Genomic DNA, 21,713 nt, shown 5'->3' with positions numbered 1-21,713 from the left:
CCTTTCCTGCTCGTTCTCCCCTCCCCCTTTATGGGGGGGCACTATTCTGGAAGTGCTGAAGTCCTACATTGGATTATATGCCAACCAAAAAAAGGTACTAAAAAGTACTTTTAAGAACCAATTTCAAAAGTGTCCCATCTTAGAATCTCTTGTGGTTAAAACACCAATTTGGGCCAGGAAAAGATCTGAAACAGATAACTTTATTTGACTTACCCTCAGATCCCCTCTTGGATGGAGACATGGCTGGTAAGAGGATTGGTAATGGTCTGTTTTTATTCTAATGATTTCATGAAGGAGTTATTTATTTATTTATTTATCAGAGAGAGGGGCGAAGACAGAGCACAAGTGGGGGTGGGGGGGCGGCAGGCAGAGGGAGAAGCAGACTCCCCGCTGAGCAGGGAGGTGGATGCTGGATTTGATCCCAAGACCTGGGATCATGACCTGAGGTAAAGGCAGACACTTAAATGAATGAGCCACCCAGGTGTCCCTTAAAGGAAGTTTTTAAAACACAGGTTAGCATTTACAAATTTCACTTCATACTGGCTATAAAAGAATGTACCTTTAAAAAATAAGATTTTTTAAATCTATAAATGCATTACATGTTTAAAATGCAATAAATGTCTTAAGTGAAGCTGGTTTTATTTCTTGTGGGTAAGTGAGTGATTTGAAATGGTCACTGTTCTAAAAGTACAAGAAACTGTAAAACCACAGTAAACTAACCTACTAGACGGGGTTGTACTTTTTGAAAAATTCTCTTTCGACCAAGAGATCCAGTTTGAGGGCATGAGGAAATCTACAATGCAACCCTAATCATTTGCTAAAAAAGCAAAGCATTCCTGACAACCTAATTAGTGGGTCCCGCATCTACTGCACATTATCATCACAGACGAGCTGGTTAGAAACTGATTCCCAGGCCCCGTAGAGAGAGCTGGACTCAGCGAGTCAATCATGGGAGACTGCTTTTAACGAGCACTTGGGGTCCTGGGGCAGCTCTGCCAAGACAGCCGGGACCAGACGGCAATGCGGCTTCAATGCACGGTCACATGGAAAACTGAAGGTTTTATGACATGAGAGCCGGGACAGCAGCGTTTCAAACAGCGAAGGTAAGAACTTTATCTTGAAGACTACATGTCTGCACGGCATCCACGCCACAAATGATAGAGATCCAAGAAACTTTCTTCCCCCTTTCTATAGACACTTGGACACAAAACAAAAACACCATTCTCTTTGGTTTGCTTCGGAAATTCCTAACACTCTCATCCCAGGGTGAAGGTCAAGAGCCTTTGCTAGATGTTCTTTAGGAGTGCTTTAAAAATTGCTCATAGACTAATTTATCTTCAGGAAGCCCTCCTTCTATAACTTCCGAGGCCCAGAGATGTGCCCTGGCCTCGGCAGCATCGGCTTGCTGAGCACGGCAGTACAAGACGGGGCGGGGAGGGGAGGGGAGGGGGACAAGCAGGTGTTTGAAACGGCGCACGGGGGCTCCTATTTCTTGCCAACGAGGAGCAGCAGTTCATGACAGACAGCATATGTGCTCAGAGGAAAGCTGGCCACCTCTTCCAAAGGAATCCTTGGCTGACAGCACAGGGACTGCATGGCCACTGCATGCAGCCACGAGTGGCAGCTGTGAGCTCAGTGGGACATGGAGGGTGCAGGGGCGTGAAGGTGGCCAGGCGTCATTAGAGCTCCGCCTCCTCCACCTACCAGCCACGGGATGCCTGAAGTCATCTACCTTCTGAGTCTCCATTCGCTCTTCTGTAAAATTTGAGAACACTGCCTTCTGGGTAGGTTTACTGAGTGAATTGATAATATATGTAAATTGCACATAACATTGTGTGTCCTCAATAAATGGGAATTATCAATTTATTCCATATGGATTCTCAAGTCAGCACTGCAAGCTGTGTTAAAAGAGACTCAAAACATTTCCTGGTGAAAATACCAGAATGAAATTATTTTGTCAATATTATAAATCAGATATTTTTTTTAAGATTGTATTTATTTGAGAGAAAGAGAGAGAGAACAAGCAGTGGGGAGGTGCAGAGGTGGGGGGGAGGGAGGGGGAGAGAGAGAGAGAGAGGGAAGCAGAGTCCCCGCTGAGCAGGGAGCCCGATGCGGGGTTGGATCCCAGGACCCTGAGATCATGACCTGAGTCGAAGTCAGACGCTTAAATGACTGAGCCACCCAGGCCCCCCAAAATCAGATGTTATGACTAAGCATGCTCTGATATTTTTGAGTAAAATATTTGCAAGGAGAAATGGAAAGAAACTGCAATATTTCAAATAAACAATTTTAATTTCTGCTAAAGGCTAATACTGATTTCACATATTTCTTTTCATTGGCTCTTTTGAAGGTACTTCATTTTTAAAAATAAAGAGCAGACAAAAGAAATCTAAGTTTTTGTTTATACTTACACGGAGTCATGTCTCACAGGTGGCCAAGCTTGCAAGAGCAAAACCAAGTGCTGAAATTCCACCTCTTGGTGGCTGGATTCCAGGAGTTCCGTGAAGAGAGAGTAGCGGTTCTCTTCATTCTCAATGTCAGCTATGTCCACCTGGAAGTGGAAACACACACTTGACACTGGTGGCAAAGGTTACTTCACTGGTTTACAGAAGAATTCAAATTTGATGATTTTGATTAAACACTCTTGAAAATTTTTACAATGTGTTGAGAGGAAAGGTTCAACACCACCACCCTCAGCTCCTCCCACCCCCTCAAATCTTCAGAACGCTCTAAGCCTCACCCAGTTTCAAACACTTACATTAAAAAATTGTTTCGAACAAATTACAGGAAGGTTCTTAATGTTCTTTACAAAAATAAATTCAAACAAGTAGAGGACTGGCTTATTGGTATTTAATATGTATTATGTTAAAATACAGAATTATTGTATATGAAATTATAACAGTTCATCATACTTAACATTAGCCAATTTTTTTCATTTAAATCATCCTAAATACATTTCTACTCTTCATTTTAGTATTATTAATGCTAAGTCTTCATATAGTCTAGAAAATTTCTCTAATTTGAAATTTAAAAATTGACTAAAGTGCAATTGTCATAGGATTTTCATTACACATCAAAATAAAGCAAAATATCATTTATTTGCATCTCCATTTCTAACACGGAAGAAGTTTCGATCAAGTAAAGACATGAATTTGTCCTCTCATTGCGTAACTGAATGATACTTCCTTTACAGGGAGGCAGTCCTGAAACAAATCCCATCTCCAGCATCTGCGGATGACGGTGTTTGCTAGGTTCCGTTAGAAAGCAGTTTTCAATATAAAGGTAGCCAACAGCTGGTTTTGCTGTTCCCTAGCCTCTCTTAACACAAAGCCTCTACATTTGGGTACATAAGACTCAGATGATGGCAGATACCTTGAACGGATAACGAGAATGGATGGTTACCTATCCATTCGTTAAATTGTCTGTACAGATGCATGTTTCCAAAGCATTTAATTTAGTGGCCATTCTGGCTCTAATCCCAAGGAGCCACCTGAAAAAGTCATAGCATGAATTCCGCATTTTCACAACGGTTGATATGTACTATGAAATGACTGGTCATCACTATGGTAAGTCCTGCTCATTCGGCAAGCCGACAGATCCTTCAAAACCTGCTGGAAAGCCCCGCGTCATTCCTCCATGGACTAATAACCTAAGAACAGTTTATAGTTTTTGAAATAATTTCAGAATCCAGGAAGAGTTCACCGTTACAACCGTTTTGGGTGGAGAACAGCACGGGTGTTATTAACCTCCCCTTACAGATGAGGTAACAGCCTTATCTGTCCTGGTCACGTGGCCAGCAAGTGGCAGAGCCACCACGTAATTTACGTAATTACAACCAGATCAGGATGTTCTGAAAACCAGAGGACTCAGTAAGCTAGACACACTGTGAAGTATATAAACGGGTGGTCTGATTGGGAGTTTGGCAATATGTTCTTGCCTACTTATAAAGAAACATTTAAAAAAAAATCTCAAACTCAAGACATCCACCTGTTTTTACCCGGCCTCCCACCTTCAATTCCAGGCTCAGGTGCCCCGCGTCCACCACGCCACTCCTACCTCGGGAACTTTGATCTGTTTTCTCTGCCTGGCATACACTCTCTGCAGATATCTGTAGGGCTCATTTGCGTATTTTCTTCAAATTTCTCAAATGTCACCTCATCAGAGAATGTGCTGTGTAACTGCCCTCCTCGGGTTGCATTCCCCTCCACTGTCTGTCTCCCTTACCTCGTTTTATCTTCCTTCTTAGCACTTACAAGCATGTGACATATTATCCACATATTTGCTCATTGTCTTTCATCTCCTATAACAATGGAAGCTCCTTGAAAAGACTTCCGTTTGTTCACTGGTTTATCCTACTACTTCAAATAATGCCCGATGGACAGGAGATGCATAGCACTTATTGGGTGTTTGAACTGATGGATAAACAAATGAATCAGTGAAGATATTCCATCATTTACAAAATATTTTAGCACAGAATGGTGATATTAAATATTCATGGTATGGCCATACATTTTTGGCTCTTTTGTTATTGGAGATAGATGTGAGGCTTATAAAGAAAATGCCATTGAGAAGGAAGTCACTAAGAGAGACCCTGAGGGGGGCTGTTTTTTGACATTATGTGTCGACCAGTAACGCCGTGTGGGTGGCTGTGTGATTTCAGTACAGTCCTGCTCTGAGGCTCATTTCCCTCATCGATAAAGGGGCTCCAAGAATCCCCAAAGGCTCAGAAGTTCTGAGGAGGTGCCTGATGGTCAGCAGTGGGAAAATGGCTGCTGTTTTCTGCATTAAAATCCAAGTTTTTACAGTTTATTTGAAGAAAAGGTTTTGTGTTTTGAAAATATTTAAAGACAACTGAATGATAGGTCTGTAATGTTATGAGCAGCGTTGATACTCCACTTGCTACGATTAACTCCTGCAGAATGAATAACAAGTAGTTTCTCCTTACGTGGACTGTAAGTCTACACGGGTTAGTCGACGCCTACCATGAAGCAGAAGAGATTAGAAAAAAGTGACTCTTCTTTTCAGTATCATTCGGATTTCTTTCCTTTCAAAAACTACAACAGCTTGTCAATTTTTAGGACATGAAGTGTATGCTAAGGAAGAGAAAGATCTTAAAAAAAAAACTATCAATTAAACCTTGATAGGTTTGTTTTTATATTAGTGTGCCAATAATAGTTTCCATTTTTAAAATATGTTTGGCAAGGAGTTTCTTTGTATAACACCTTCTTCATGTGCACACAGACTTTTTAAGTGTGTTTTTGTTGGGAAACACTGTTTTCTGAAAATTCATTAACCATTTCAATTATTAGTAACTTACTTTTCAGAGCATTGGCCACATGTTTAAAATAGAAATGTGAAAAATATAGCAATTTACACAATGACCTACTTTGGGTAGGCACACTTGTACACTCCCCTTCACATCATAAAGGGTTTAAATGTTTAAGTTGTTCAGCTCTTAAGAAAGTAATTTTAAATTCTCTATGCTGCAAAAGCCTCACCTTACATGAGAGAAGAAAATGGGCCTGAAAATGGACTTGAGTATGTGTTTTTTAACACTTGAGAAAGAATACACTTTGCTGGATAATCATTACATACTTTGATATATAAGGGCCAATCTAGGATTTGTGTCTACATATTAAAATATCTAAATTTATCTAAATTCACTAAGATAATATAAGCTTATCCTGTTCATCATATCCTATAAGGTTTTATTTTTTTATTTTTTTTTTTTAAAGATTTTTTATTTATTTATTTGACAGAGATAGAGACAGCCAGCGAGAGAGGGAACACAAGCAGGGGGAGTGGGAGAGGAAGAAGCAGGCTCATAGAGGAGGAGCCTGACGTGGGGCTCGAACCCGGAACGCCGGGATCACGCCCTGAGCCGAAGGCAGACGCTTTAACCGCTGTGCCACCCAGGCGCCCCCCTATAAGGTTTTAAAAATAATTTCAGGTAACCAAAACTCAAAATGAATTTCTGCATAAAGAAAGATAAACATATGCAAAGGACTTGCAGCCTGAACAAAATGGCTCTGACCCTATTTTTCCCTACTCCTCCCTGCTAAGCACAACTACAAACTTTGGAAATAACGAAAGAGACAACCAAAGAGCTCCTAAAGGTGGGAGGGGGAAAGCTAACTAGCTTGGGACCCCAGGACTGGAGGCACAACATATGCACAGTGTCTGGTATCCCCTCATCCAATGGAAGAGGGGTACGTAGACTCAGTATTTTCTGACTCCTGATCAAAAGTCCAGGTGAGGTCATTTCTCATCAGAGTTCCAGAAGGAAGGGAGAAAGAAGGTGGAGTTTAAGGAGTTTTTTAAGAAATAACATTTTAAAGCTTCCCAAATTTGGTGGAAGATAATAATCTACAGATTCAAGAAGCTGAGCTAACCCCAAGCAGGGTAAACCAAAGAAATCTACGCCCAGACACATCATAATTAAACTCTTGAAAACTAAAGACAAAGAAAAAAAATCTTGAAAGCAGCCAGAGAGAGAACAATACATTCCCTATAGAGAGAACAATGATTTTAATAACAGGGCATTGCTTATCCGAAACCACAGAGGCCAGAAAGAAGTGGCACAATATTTTTCAAGTATTAAAAGAACCACCAACTATAAATTCTATATACAGTAAAACTATCCTTTAGGGAAAAAAAAGGGAAATGAAAACATTCTCAAGTAAGGAAAACTAAAAGAATCTGTTACGAACAGCCTTCGTCTTGAAGACTGACTAAAGAAACTTCTTCAAACAGAAAAGACAAGGGTTTTGGCTCAATATATTTTCATATCACGACTAGTAATGCTACTCATTCATGGCTACAAAAATTAATCTTAAGTTTTAGAAAATCATGATGTTATAAATCTGACAAAGTATCCGCAAAAAAATTAAAGAGAGAAGTATTGTTTTGAGTCAACAAAAGTGAAGGCAATGGGTCTCAAAGGCCTACAGAAGTTGTGGGAGCATCAGATCGCTATTAATACCATGGGAATTTAAATTCCCTAAAATATCTGAAAACAAGGCGCGGGCTGAACATGAATGCGGGCCTAGGAAAGAATCAGGTTTTTTTTCTTTTCCAGAAAGTAGCCCAGTTCTTATTAAAATATGTCCTGACAGCATCTAAATACACTTCAAGGCAAGGGTGAGGAGTACGGAGAACTGCTATGTGCCTGAACAGCTACAAGATGAAATGCTCGTAGGACACAGTTTAGCATCAAGGAAAAATGACCTGTAGGTGGCCAGCAAATGCTTCAACATACCTCACTAAGGAGACTGTAAAATAATGATAAAGGGCAATTTGATTAAATATGCAGCTTCAAAATGGTGCTGATAAAGTCAAAGTAACGTGGAAAGACATACTTTGGAGACATTACTGGACTTTCTGAGGCTTAATTGCCTCTTCTGTAAGACGAAGATAACACATATGCTAGTTGTGATTATTAAATAAGAGAATGTGAATAAGGTAGCTAGCAAAATGACTGGCAGATGGTAGGACATAATAAATGACAGGTATTATTTATGTTACAGCTACATATAAAAAAACAGAGAGCTGGATATGTGCTGTGATTTCTTCTAATAAGAATTAGGTCTGTAGATGAGACAGGACAGAAAAAGAATACAAAGAAATGTGGCTGTTTTAGGATAATGGAATCATGGGTTAATGTTCATCTCTTGTTAAAGGCTCGTTTATCTGTACAATACAGGATTTGGAATGGCTCCATAGCATGCCTTCTATGATGAGTGAAAAAATCAGCAATTTCTCACAAGTTTTTCTTCTAAGTTTTGTTTGATTCTACCCTTTTCTCCAGCGAAAGAGAAAGTAACATACGCCTCTGTCTCCTTCCCAGTGAGCAGGGGGGTGAAAAGGTCCAATATTTTACAGGCACCCTACAGTTAGTGACGATTCCACACAGACACCTCTAACTAAACATCATAGGATTTTAAAGGGCAAAATTCAAATGCGACTCAAACATAAAGATATTTCTTTCCGTTTTGTCTCTGAAAGCGACGCTTCTGTCCTCACTGAATTAGGGGACTTTAGCCCTTGCTGTAAGTCAACTTGTCAAGTAGCTGCAGCCTCCTTATCAGAGAGTCGCTGTCCTTGAAAACGTGGACCGAGTCACCTATTCTCTGATGAAAACAGTTTTCACCTGGAATTTCTCTGTGGCCGCTGACAGCGAACATGGCTACCCTACACTGAGGATTCCTCCTGAAAGCCGCACCTTCCAGAGGCCCCGGCCATGCCGCTTAGTTGACCTTCAGGTATTTGTGAATACAAAATAGATATTAATGCACATGCACATACTTCATGAATGGAACATAATTACCATCATGTAGAGAATGATTCTTGAGGTAGTCATTATGAATCACCATATCCCTACCTTCCACAGGAGCTGATGAGCTGTTACAACGCCTCTATGCTTTATGCAATTTGGGGGGTAAATCTGAAATTCTTTCCAAACAAAAAGTTCAAAGAAAAACCTGAAAAGTCATTCCCACCTACTTCCTAGCCTCACCACACTCCAACATCCAAACGCTCGGATGTTTCCCGCCTCTTCCCTGTCATCCTTCGGCTTTTCCCTCTAATCCTGACAAGGAACGAAGAGACAGCACTGCTATAGGAGAGGTTAGGGGCATGCCTAGCGTGGCTGCTGACGTTCTCACGCCTCTGGGCGTGAGGCCCTGGATGTGATTCTCTCACTACAAACAGAGCCCCAGTGGGTCCCGAGCTGACCTGACCCTGGGAGGAGGGCGGTGGGATGGAGGACGCAGTCACCGGTGACATATACTAAACTCAGTGTGCATCTGGGAAGAGGTCGCTGTGACCTGGGACATAGAGAAGGCTATGAAGAAAGTCTGCCTAGTGAAGGGGATAAGTAGAACCTCCCTATCTCACCACACAGCCCCCAGCCCCCAAAAGTGTTGTTTAGATGTAAAACATCGCCCTGAACTTAGTGTCTTTCTCCACAAAACTAGTTTGTCCTCTTCTCTTTCCTAGTGCCTTTTCATCCTTGGCAACTTAGGCAAACATCAGAGGGACACCAAACGTGTTTCTTGTCCCCCCGTGTCTAAGCAGTCCCCCAGCCCCTGGTAGTAACCCCTTCAGCTTTCTTTACCCTCCTCTATCTTCACGGTGGTACCAAGTTCAAGGCCAAATTCGGGCCACTTGACCACTGCCACTGATTGGCACCACTCCAGCCCACTGCTCATGCAGAGGTCAGAGGGCTTCTCCTAAAACACATATCTGATCACGTTGCTTCTTGGGCACCCCTCTTCCATGGGGGCTTAGCACCGTCAAGGTGAAACCTGTGCGGGACACTGGAAGTAGTCTGGCCGGCTTCTTTCCGGTTTCATCTCTTGCCTTTGCTCCATACATCCAGCTGTGCTGAACTCAGTTCAAGACTCGTCTCCTCGGGGCAGGCTTTCCTCACTGCCTCCAGACACGATGGCTACGGGCCCTCCCTTGAGCCCAGCACTGTGCAGACATCTCCACAGCACTTACAGTCTTCAGGGAATTTGCTTCTTTGCTTTATACCTATGTGCTCCACTGGATCGGAGTCCCCACACCAACAGGGCCCATTTCCCTGGGCTGGAGTCAGAGATTTACGTGCATTACCCCACTGTGAGAGGCTTAGTGACATCTCCAAGGTTGAAGAGCGAATGAGTGGTAACCCTGGGATCTGAACGCAGTTGTGTAAAGAGCCCAAACACTTCACTGCTGATGGCCTGGTCTCTTTGTCTAGCCCAGAGTACAGTACAGTGAATGGTGCATAATCTGTGCTTGAAGGATCTTCAACGAACAGTTCACATACAACAGTTATTAGGCATGGCACTTTTCAGGACGTTCTGATTCAGCGGCAGTGAACATACACAGTGCTCTGTACTGAGACGGTGAAAAATGCTAAGAGATGAAGCAATGCTTTCTGTTTTCTGAATCAGACTCCTCATTCCTCATGCCCAGTCATGTGCAATCCAGGCAAAGTCACAGTAGCAAGAGGAGAAGGTGAGCAGAGCATGCTTTATGTAGTTCACGGATACCCAAACCTTCGTGCTGAATATCTTTCCCTGGCAGACGGGACGAAGTGTGGTATAGGGCCAAGAACACAGGCTTTGAGATCAGACAGAACTGGGCTTGAACTCCAGTTTACAAGCTGGGTGGCTTTAATAGGTTATGTGACCTCATCTCACACAGAGAATGGTAATGACTTAGCAAGGATGTTCTAAAGATGACACATATTGCATGGTGCACTGGGTGTTATACGCAAGTAATGAATCATGGAACTTTACATCAAAAACCTGGGATGTACTGTATGGTGACTAATATAACATAATAAAAAATTATTATAAAAAAATAAAGATGACATGGTAATGTGCACTTCATGTACAATCCACAGTCCCCTCTTCCCCCCATGATACCCACGACAAGAGGGAATATCCTCAAAGGAAAAAAATCCTTATTCATAAAGAAGGGCCTTCCCAGGTTTCCAAATATTTGCAGAACCCAGTAGCACGGATGCTCCCTTAACTTGAAGCATTTTAGGAGAAAAGGCACATTGAGCTCTACTAGAATATTTCAGATCTCTTGCTTATGTCCAGACAAACATGCTTGTGACTCGCTTGCTTCCATTTGAGAAGCAACTGGCTGGCCAGGAATCACTGTCAGCAAAGTACAGCAAATTAGTAAAAAACAGTATCAATCTACAAGCACCAGGCCACTCTGCAAGGAAACCTTTTCACTATTCCAAGCAAATTATTTTTCCTTGCATTTAAGTGGGAAGCAGCTTGGTCTAATCCTTCCCCACTCGTGGCAAGAACAGCCGATTGAAACTCAGGGGTCCTGGCCTTGCCATTTTAAAGGTGACCTTAGATAAGTTTTTAAAAATTAAATATTCATTTATTCAACAACTATTTACCGAGAGTGTCTGTAGGATCCCTGTTCTCATGTTATTTATATTCTAAAGGAAGAAGACAGACATCATATAATAGACAGATAGAAGGACCGGCAGGGAGAATTTAGCAGATAGTGATGGTTACAAGAAAATTAAAGAGTTTATGATACAGATTGTGACTAGGGACCTACTTTAGGATGCAGTCATTTTAGAAACGGTGACATTTAAGCTAAAATCAGAGGAAGTAACTTCTTTCTGGACATCATGTCCTTTTCTATAAAATGTGACTATGGAACTGGCAGGCTTTCAAAAGTCTCCTCCGGTTCCAGGAATCGGTTTCCACGGCTATTAAAGATCTATTACATGTATGGATAATTCATATGTGTGGGATATATGTGTGTAGGCACACATATTTTTAACATCAAATATGACCCTATGCTTGATTAAGCAAATCATTTATGGCAGTGAATCTTAGCTTTGAAGACATTTAAGGTAACAGCAAATTCTTCATAAGAAACTAAATCTAGCTCTGCATACTGTTCACTTTCTGAGCTCTGATAAAGAAGTGTGTATTTTGTTAATGTTTTGGGAAATGAAGCTAAACTGGCCTCTGACCAGAAGACTTAATATGTCCTTGCATGTTTCAAAGTAGGCAAAATGCATGAATTTGTAATAAGATTAGAAGTTTTCTTGAACTGGGTCGCCTGGGTGGCTCAGTTGGTTCAGCTTGCGTCTTTTGATCTCAGCTCAGGTCCTGACCTCAGGGTCGTGAGTTCAAGTCCCCTGCGTTGGGCTCCATGCTGGGCATGCAGCCTACTTAAAAAAAAATAATAAGCTTTCTTAAACTAATTTTTTCAGGTGATCACTTATGACCACAAATCCAGACAGAGTGAAATTTAAAAGGTGCAACTCTAAGCCACATGTCCCTTTTTATACAAATACAGAAAAAACAATAAGGGGAAGGAATATGGAATTTTTTGAGGAAACATCAGTATTTTGGCCTATATTTTTCATGCACCAGTTAACTAGAAAATTACAAAACCTGAAAAACTCAGATAAATTGTACAAAGGGAATGAACACCGTACATTCATCCTTCCCCGCCATACCTTCTCTCCCTCCCTTCTCCCGTCCTCCATGCCAGGGCACTTTTCTGGAATGGGGAGGAAGGCCTCTCAAGCAGTTGAAAAATGAGGGCCTCTGAATTTTTAATTCTGTTAACTAATCATTAGAAAACTAGGAATTGCTCTCTGAGAACCAGAGAGGTAGCAGGCTCCACAGACTCTGTGTTTAATTTTGCAGGAGCTGGCTGGTTTCCCAGCAACACAGTGATTTGTGGGGCCACTACTTTGGGCACTTCGAGGATAATTAAATATTAAGTCCCTCTTTGATGTATGCAAAGTCTGCCTAAGAGGATTACCAGCCATGGCAAAGGTAGCAGTCCTACATTTTCTGGTAATTGAACATTGCAATATTATTATCTATTCTTATCTTTGCTCGGTAAGAATCTGTCTCTACCCTTAATATTACCTTTGAGAATGAAGAAAGGGATAGGGAACAGAGAAAATGTGTGCCCATGCAGTCAACATTTTGGGGTCTTCTAGGTGTCCGGGATAGAGAGATGAGGAAGAGTTTAGTGGGTGTGGAAGAAATGACAGTGAGCGAACCACGCTCTATCTCCCCTAGTTCAAGGTTCCACTCTGCACACCGAGTAGACAAGGCTCACAGTTTAGGAATCTTCTCTAAGGCAATAAAGCAACAGAGGAGGGTGGGTGGCCAAGACCTATGCTTACAAAGGATTTACTCACCGGGCCCTGATCTTTCTACTGCTCTAGAGAAAGGTAACACAGGCTTTTAAAAACAATAATGGAGAGGACCTCCAATGTAAACTCTGGGCACAGCTCTGTAACGTTCTAGAATTTGCTGCTGTCTCCACTGTGAAGCCACAAGTTTTCTGCATTCATTTTCCATGTAGCGAACAGTTATTTACAGTTATAGGCAGAATTTCCTGACCAAATTCACTTGCCCTCCAAAACAGATTTGAATCAGCAATGCCAGGCTGACATAGAATACTTCATTTTTACAGGAGGAGGAGGAGGAGACGCTCACTGACTTAATTTATTTGGGGAGGAAGACTATAGATGAACGGCATAATTAAGCCATGAGGATAGTTTCTGTATTTCCACTACCAACTACTTGAAGAAACGCAGCTCGTTAGCTTCCAAGAACAGGGAAACTGCTCTGTTATAAGGACAAAGGAAAAGGGGGGAGAACATAGAAAGAGTAAGGGGGTATGATGAATTTTACTTGAGTCAGAGGGGTTGGGAGAGATGTTTTCGAAGGGCCTGAAAAAGCAGGGACAAGAGCATCTACACACAGACAGCAAAGGAGAGAAGCCAGACTCTGCTCGGTGAGATAGTCAGTCAGTACAGAAAAGTACACAGAAAAGGAATCTTAACAAAGGCTAAGCTCCCTTAGATCCTGTTTTTGGAATAAGCGTCACTATAAAGAAATTAAAATCTCAGAAATATCCAGAAATCACCAGAATCCTACAAACATTGGAACTTGTTGTTTAGGTAATTGGAAAGTGAAGGAAAGCTTAAAAGAAGAAGGAAAGCATGGTTATATTCATGCTATTTCTGAAGCATTTTGCCCCAAATATCAAAGCGTCTGTTCTACTGTTTCGACGTGACAGAGAAGATGGATGTTTTCCCTTTTCCCTGGTCTGCACATTGTTTTGTAATACTGTTGGCATAGAGGTCGGACATAACATGAAGCGAGGCTCCAACCGGAGAAGGCGGCCTCACGGTCCCACCCAGGTCCAGCCACCAACGGAGAGGAAACTGAGCAAGGTTGAGAACTTGGAAACTGGAGGTTGTGTCAGAAAAGCACCTAAGAGTAGAAGCGTTCATTTGTTTCAGAATGAGTCACAGTCCAAGATCCCATGTGGCAAACATAACACGACCTAATTCTGAACTTACCTTGGAGACGTTACACGAACCTTCCTGTCATTAAAACCAGTATACGTCCAACGTCAACTACGCCAGAGACCTGGAATATACTTTATCGTCTATTGTATTTGTGTTCATACACTGCTCTTTAAAAAGACTGTTAGTGATCTCTTTGAGGCAAAATGTTGAGACTAAATATGTTGGTAAGGTCATGGGGCTTCAGAAAGAGTATTACTCAGATAACAGTGACTTTTAAAATACAATCCATTTCAGCAACTTGGCAAGATTACAGAATCTCTGATAAGTCCATCTTTTTTGCATCTCAAATTCTCTAACTCTAAAGAATAGATAATAGTATTTACCTCTTTCCCTCCTATAGGGAAATAAAGAACATATAAGATAATAATTATGAAGATGTTCTGAGAGGAGTCTCAAGATATTAATATCTGATTCATTGTTAAAAAAAAAGAAATGCATTGTTCTTTCAGTGTAGTAAAAAGGACATAAATATTAATTACAGAGCAAAGCTTTAAAATTAGAAGGTGAATTGAGTTGCAGTCAGACTTCCAGGAAACTCTCTTGCAGAGCAGATTATGCAGGAAGCTGTATTTTATTGGCATATGGTCTACCATGCAGGCTAACGCACTTGACTGAGATGACTGATCCTTATATCCTATGTTTTTTAGGATGAATCAATTTAGAGTTCGAGCCAAACTTCAATGGCCACCGTATTTCTTTGATTTAGGAATCAGCATTCCCATTTACTCAATCAACAAGTATCTGAGTTCAGAGTATGTGCACAGCATACTTAAGGGAATTCAAAAGATAATAATACATCCTCCAGGGTTTCTGAGTTTCCACAGTAGTGGGGAGACAAGACTTAAATAGTAATGATGATGATGATGATAATGATAATAATAATAATAATACATGATACATAATTAAAGCTGGAATGTGTGGAATTCAAAGTTAAGTTTGAAATGGTCAGAGAAGGTTCCAGAGAGATGACGGACTGAGTGAGTCTTGAAGGATGGGATGGAGAAAATGAGATCTTGTGTGTGTGCAACATTATCGATCTAGGTACAGGAGAGAGAGGAGGGCACCTGCCTGCCTGGGCAGAGTATGAAAAAAATGAATTAGCTAAACTGCACACCGCATTTCCATTTCCATTTGCATTTCTCCAGGGACAGGGAGAGCTGCGATAATTAACTGATACTGTGGAGAATCCTGACTATATCTACGAAGAGAAAAACGCTCCACACATGGGAGGTGAAAGAGACATCACCTCCAGTGCACATGCATATTCACACAGAAGGACAAATCCAAACCAATGCTGTTGTACATATTTAACTACTAAACAGCTGGACTGAGCAACATAGTGGAAAGTTGGAATCACCAACCTGATTATTCACCATATTATTATAAGTGATCAAGAAATAACCTCCAATTATTTTTAATAGGGAAAATATTCAGTAACTAGTCAGATGCTCGCTTACCTGTCTCTGGGGCCACGTGGCTTTGAGAATGGTTTCTGTTCTAAAGAACACAAGGAGCTTGCCATCCTCCTCTGTCAGGTTAAAGGACTGTCCCAAAATCTGCAGCACCTGAATGCGGGGTCTCACGGGCCAGGCGTCATCAGCACAGAAGGGCCGCAGCCACTCCAGCAGGTCCTCGGAGGAAACTAGGTCTTCTCTGAAGGGCAAAAGCAACGGTTAGGTAGAAACTCTTTAAGTCTTTAAAAAAAGAAAAAATCCCAGTAATCAAATGTGGTGATTGACCCAAAGACTTGTTTGTTGGGTAACATTACTTTCTTTGTTCCTATTGAGAAGAAAAATTTAGATTTTAAATGGCACAAGGCAACCATATTAGGTATTTTAAAACTATGTAAGATGAATGTAATTTTTTTAATAATATTTTTTTATTATATTATGTTAGTCACCATACAGTACATCCCTGGTTTTTCATGAAAAGTTCCATGATTCATTAGTTGTGTTTAACACCCAGTGCACCATGCAATATGTGCCCTCCTTACTACCCATCACCAGCCTATCCCATTCCCCCACCCCCCTCCCCTCTGAAGCCCTCAGTTTGTTTCCCAGAGTCCATAATCTCTCATGCTTCAATGTAATTTTTAAGCAGTATCATATTGAGTTACATAAAGCAGATGAAAAATAATCAATATATTCTTAGCTACTCTATGTCTCAGGCAAAGTTTAATAAGAAGTACGGTTTATTTCGGTTAATGATACACAGAGAGCCAGGAATCATTCTAAGTTTTATATAAACTATTAATAGTTGACAGTAACTATGCAAAGTAGATATTATAAATTCCATTTTATTTTAAATTTTTTTCCAGTTGTAGAGAAAACTAACATATAACATTGTGTAAATTTAAGGTGCATAACTTAATGATTTGATGTACGTATATATCATGGAATAGTTACTAATAAGTTTAGTTAACACCCATTAGCTGACATAGTTACAACATTTTTTTTCTTGAGTTTAGAATTTTTAAGTTCTACTCTCTTAGTAACCTTCAAATAGATAATACTATTAACTACAGTCCTTATGCTGTACATGTAAATTCCTTTTTATAGATGAGGAAACAGGCTTCAAGGAAGGAATATGATATACCCACAGGTCTCTAGAATAGTGCAACACAACTCCCAACTCCACGTTCTTTCTACCACTATTCTCTGTGATAGAATTTCAATATGGGGTTAGAGCACTGGGTTTCATACTACCCTAAAGATAAGATACGAATGCCTGGTTATTAAAGAACTGTGACGTCTAAAAGGCTTCAGAGAAGAAAATATTTGTGCTCCTGTCCGGTGCTAGAATCTCTTCCCTTGTAATCCCAAATGGGCCCTCTCAGGAAAGCATGGTGTGATGATGGTTTGACGATGGTTTGATGATGATGTCAATGGATTACTACTGATCACTGTTAAGAGGTCTTCGATAGATACCTCACTTGCACAAGGCCCTGGGGAGCAGTGCTAAAGCACTGAATCATGTACATTTTGCTGTAACCACATACTTCTGAGGCTTCCAGCAATAAATCACCTAGACCAAGTTCCAAATTCTATGATCTAACAAAACCACAGGAAATTTTTAAATTTTGACAATTATCATTGAGTGTTTCTGTTAGTATGCAATCTATAATATACTTGTCAATACCATTTCATGGAAATTCAGATTAAAAAGACAATTCAGTATTTGTATTTCAGAATAAAAGAAATGATTAAACGCCATGGATAACTGGCTCAAGCATTTTCTCAATCTACGAAGTCATTTGTTAGCTTTACCTATGTGTGTCCTTGACATGTATCAAAAATGGCAAAACTGGGGTGCAAGAAAAGGAGACCACCACCAAGAATTCCTGGAAATCTATGTGGGAAAGTAAGCAGACAGTGCCATGCAGAGGAAAAGCATTCTGGGCGAATGTGATGGAACTGTGAACCCTGGCCCCAGATAAAAATCACAAATGTCATCATACCCTTTTTATAGTTAAGTAGACATAGGTCCTGAAAGTGTGTCCCTTGCGTCTGTGAAACGATAATGTATATAAAGTACTTAGCCACAGTACATAACACAGAGGAAGTACTTAACAAGTAATAGCCATTGTCTGCATAATGATCATTATGATTATTACTGGTATTACCAAAGCACCAGTTTGTGCTTGATACAGGGATGAAAATCATAGGATTCCTGCCTTCGAAGAACTCATAACGGTACAGAGTGTTTTAAAAGTGACTATTATTCAAATTACTAATGTATGTAAATATGAATAATCATTTTGGAGGAAGAGTGAGTAGAATCAGGGAAGGCTTCACAGAGGATGTGGCATTTGCACAGGATCATAAAGGACAAAAGGGATGTATGTACATGGAAAGGTGGGGAAAAAACAGTCCAGACAAAGAGGAGAGCAAGAAGAAAACTCCAAAGACTCGAAAAGACGGAGCATGTTCAGGGAGTGATGAAAGCACAGACGTCCAGCTGGGAGACGAGAGGGGGGGGCTAGGGTAGCCAGCAGAGCTCTGCTCACCCGGACGGCCAAGAGCACACGCCTGCGGCTGCAAAGGCGGCTTCGTGCTTTGAAAGCACAGGCTCTGCAGCAACCAGAGTTACCTCTTCCTGACACCGTGACGCTGACCAAGAAGCCACTTAATGGTCCTGAGCCCCAGTTCTCCTCATTTGTACACTGGACTTGGATACCACCCGCTTACTCATGAAGCTTTTGAGAATGAAACAAATACATAAATAATAAATTTAAAGCATATATTAAGAGACATATAACTAAGTGCTTCAATTAGTGGCAACCATTATTATTGAGGACGTTTGGTCTTACTTAGTAGGGAATGAGAACAGTGGGGGATTTCTGAGCACTGGAAAGTCATAACCATGTTAAGTGATCAGAGAAGCATACAGGCTGGGACAGGCTCAGGCCCTTTTTGGTGAAGACTGCAGGGGTCCAATTAGGTATAATTCAGGAGAAAAGGAATTTAAAGCACATTTCTGGCCTGGAGTCCAAAGCAATTTCACACAACATGAAGCTGATTTTTTGACCCTGTCACCTGCGTGACAAGTGGGGAGCAGGTAGTATGAGCCAGAAGGGGAAGAAGCTGGAGTCATGAAGAGCAGCTGGAAGTGTAACTATCACCCAAGACCTGAATGTGGTGAATAAGAATGAAAACAGTAACTCATGGAAGTTACTAAGAGCTATGATTTCTATCACTTCATTGTAGCTCTCTCTTTCATGTAATTTGCTATCATCTCCAATCCGCAGATGAGGAAACAACCACAGAGAGGTTGTTTCCAAGGTCACAAGGTAAGGAGAGGAGCCAGGATTTGAACTTGGACGATCTTAATGCCTTATCAATTACTAGACAGTGCTACCAAACCAAACGGGGGCACGTTCCAGAACACGGTGGCAGTAGATTACAATTACTCAAATACTGATGTGATATAGAAAGATCATTATTATGTTTTCCAAGACATTACACTGAGTTAGATTCCATTTACATTAGAACTTACTGTGCAGTTGATTACACTTGACATTTTGGGGAAATCTGCTCTAACTTTGGGTTGATAGTTCAAACACATAATAAAATTAGGAAAACCCATTCCTAGAAGAGAAGCGCTGTGTTCTGGAAGCACCATGTTCTAGGCAAGACTGACTGTGTAGCCACGTGAATACTGGTGTTCAATAAGACGACGCAGAAGTGAAAGGCACTTCTGTGGGCAAAGCTACCCAAGGACATTACCTAGATACCATCTCCTATAGATTTCAGCTGCGAAATGGTTAACATTTTCATTTCAATCTGAGTTTTTAAAATCCATAGTCATTCTCCTAACTCATCAAATACACGTGCACACACACACATAAACAGAGAAAGAGCAGAAATTTTGATAAAATGGCAACAAATTTGCAAATCAAGGGGAAGAGTATACAGGTATTCTTTTTTCTGTGCTTGCAACTTTTCCGTGGGTTTGAAATTTTTGAAGTAAATAGGTGGGTGCAAAAGACCCAATTATGACTTTCATAATGTGAAAAAACAGAAGAAGAAGGAAAATGATTTCATTTATATAGTATTTCATGAAGGCAAGGAGAGGATTTAATGAGCTTAGGAATAAAAAGAGAACATTATTTTGAACCATTTTTACTTTATTATAAAAGTTATAGAAATGTTTTTAAAAAGTTATAAAACAGATAAAAGAAAAAATCACTCATAGTTTCACTGCAAATAGCCATTTTCCACCTTTTTCTCTATCATGAGGATTTTCTGGGGAGGAGGTTAATATACTGCACAGAGTAACTTACACTATTTTTAAAAAAATTAACTACTAAAGGAAACACACATTCACATGATCGGTTTTGGCCCAAGAGATAAGGAGTCCTCTGAAAGCTCTATTACCAGCGGTAACAACACAAATATGTTCACCGAATGATTAATTTGAGAAAAGCGATGCTCTATTACGTAATGAAGCACGAGAGGATATTCATAAAAGGACTGGAGCCAAACAAAAGCAATTATTGAATCAAAGTAAAATGACAGACTGTGAGAATATTAATAAGCTAATCCGTGGTAAAAGAATTTTCAGATTCTGCATGGCACATTCATACAAAGATAACTCAACCTTGAACTTAAATGGTTAAGGTTCATTAAAAGAGATGGCAAATACAAAAAGCATTTTATAGAATCATGATACACTACACAAATAAAATTCTTGTTCTTATTTGGCAATGGGGGAAGGAAAGACTGCATTCCAACAAGAAAAACACGGACCACTGTGATTTCTTACAAACATAAACGTCATAGAATTTGAATGCCTGAAGGGAACAGAAGGTCACTTAGTCATATCTTCTATACGGAAGTTGCAAACTGGCAGATGCATTTTTGTGTTGGCTTGTATGGTATATGCCAGTGTTTCAAAATTTAAAATTTTTACAGGAAATCAAGATTTTCCAGGCTCCTCTGTTTCCTCCCCCAGTTCTACTGAGATATAACTGACATACGGCACTGTATAAATTTACGGTGTAGAGCATAATGATTCGACTTGCACGTACGGTGAAAGGATTCCACAGTAAGTGTAGCTAACGTCCATCAGCTCATTTAGATTAAAAAAGAAATCTTTTTCTTTGTGATGAGATCTCTTTGCATCTACTCTTTTAACAACCCAGCTCCCCTTGAAAAGCTGGAAAAAAGGACATGCTGGCAGCTGTTTCCTGTAGACAAGGCTCCTGGGGGCCCCTGTTCCCCTCGGCCTCCACCCCCTCCTACTTCCCCATAAGCCCAGTCCACCTCGCTCACCCCCCTTACCTGCCTGGCCTCAGCGGGAAATGCGTGTGCAAACTCTGATGTGTAAAACGCTAGGCCAGATGAAGAAGGGAGTGAGGAGGGGAAGCAAGTAAACCTAAGTGAGTGAACAGTGAGAGACCCCAATATTCACACTCTACGTAGATCCCTCAACGCAGGTAACTGATCCACACACCGCGTGCACTTTCCTCACTACGTACGGAGCTGGGTGGAGGGGACCTTCCCCAGTGTAATGTCTTCTATTTATTAGCTTCCACGAAATAACCGGGGCACTTGGCCAGGAATACGAGAACTGCAAATAAATGAACTCCTAATATGCTAATGGCCTTGCCATAGTGTAGAAAGTGTAACTTTCTGCAAATAATTAACACAGTCGAATTCTCTCACAAGAAAAATTTCCTACAAAGAAAATAATTTTGATGTACACACAATTCCAATCTTAAGTCTTAACTTTTTGGCAAATGCGAATAACCACCTTTTTGTGGCTGTTCTCAAATGTATGTCAACCCAGAATCTCTTCCTGAGGTTTGTTTATCAAGAGGCTGGGCACATCTCACTAAAATGAGGCAAAAATGACAGCTATTAAGTCATAAACATGGCGGCCTGAGGTGGCCCCGAGAAATACTGCAGGAGTGGACCCGCCATCCTGACTGGTGACCGTGGCTGTGAGCAGGGCTCAGGACGACAGAACACAATGCTCCCGCACGGTGGGTACTCGGACAACAGCTGACGATTTATTCTGTCCCACAGAGCACGGAGACCAAGAAGAAATGAGACGCAATTTGCCTTGGTGGGCTTTTTTTTTTTTTCTTTTCTTTTCCATGCTCTGAAAATACTGTGAAATCCCTAGGTAATACCAAAGAGCTCAGTGAAGTCTGAATGATCGGACACTGTTCAATATCCACGAAGCTTTCAGACAGCTGAAGCTGGACTGTGATTAAGTAGCAATTTACACCAACAAACAACAACTTCTAAAATACTCCATAGTTTTGAGGGAAATCTTTCTTCCTTTTTGAACAGCGCACAGACGGACTCCACATTAACCATGCGCTCTCTGA

The 21,713-nt window shown here is 40.9% G+C and overlaps 1 protein-coding gene across 2 annotated transcripts in view; it reads right to left on the bottom strand.

Moving 5' to 3' along the window:
• Positions 1-21,713, bottom strand: part of NBAS (NBAS subunit of NRZ tethering complex) — a 341,603-nt gene that overhangs the window by 23,353 nt on the left and 296,537 nt on the right. For both annotated transcript variants that reach the window (XM_044390391.3, XM_026519115.4), the window contains 2 exons: positions 15,334-15,529; positions 2,412-2,551 (listed from right to left, as the gene is read on the bottom strand). In XM_044390391.3, coding sequence (XP_044246326.3) covers positions 2,412-2,551; positions 15,334-15,529 — 336 coding nt within the window. The remainder of the gene's footprint in view (positions 1-2,411; positions 2,552-15,333; positions 15,530-21,713) is intronic.

Source organism: Ursus arctos, unplaced genomic scaffold (genome assembly GCF_023065955.2).
Source record: "Ursus arctos isolate Adak ecotype North America unplaced genomic scaffold, UrsArc2.0 scaffold_8, whole genome shotgun sequence".
Classification (NCBI taxonomy): Eukaryota; Metazoa; Chordata; class Mammalia; order Carnivora; family Ursidae; genus Ursus; species Ursus arctos.
Note: the sequence above shows the minus strand (reverse complement) of the source record. Positions and strands in the feature narration are given on the sequence as shown.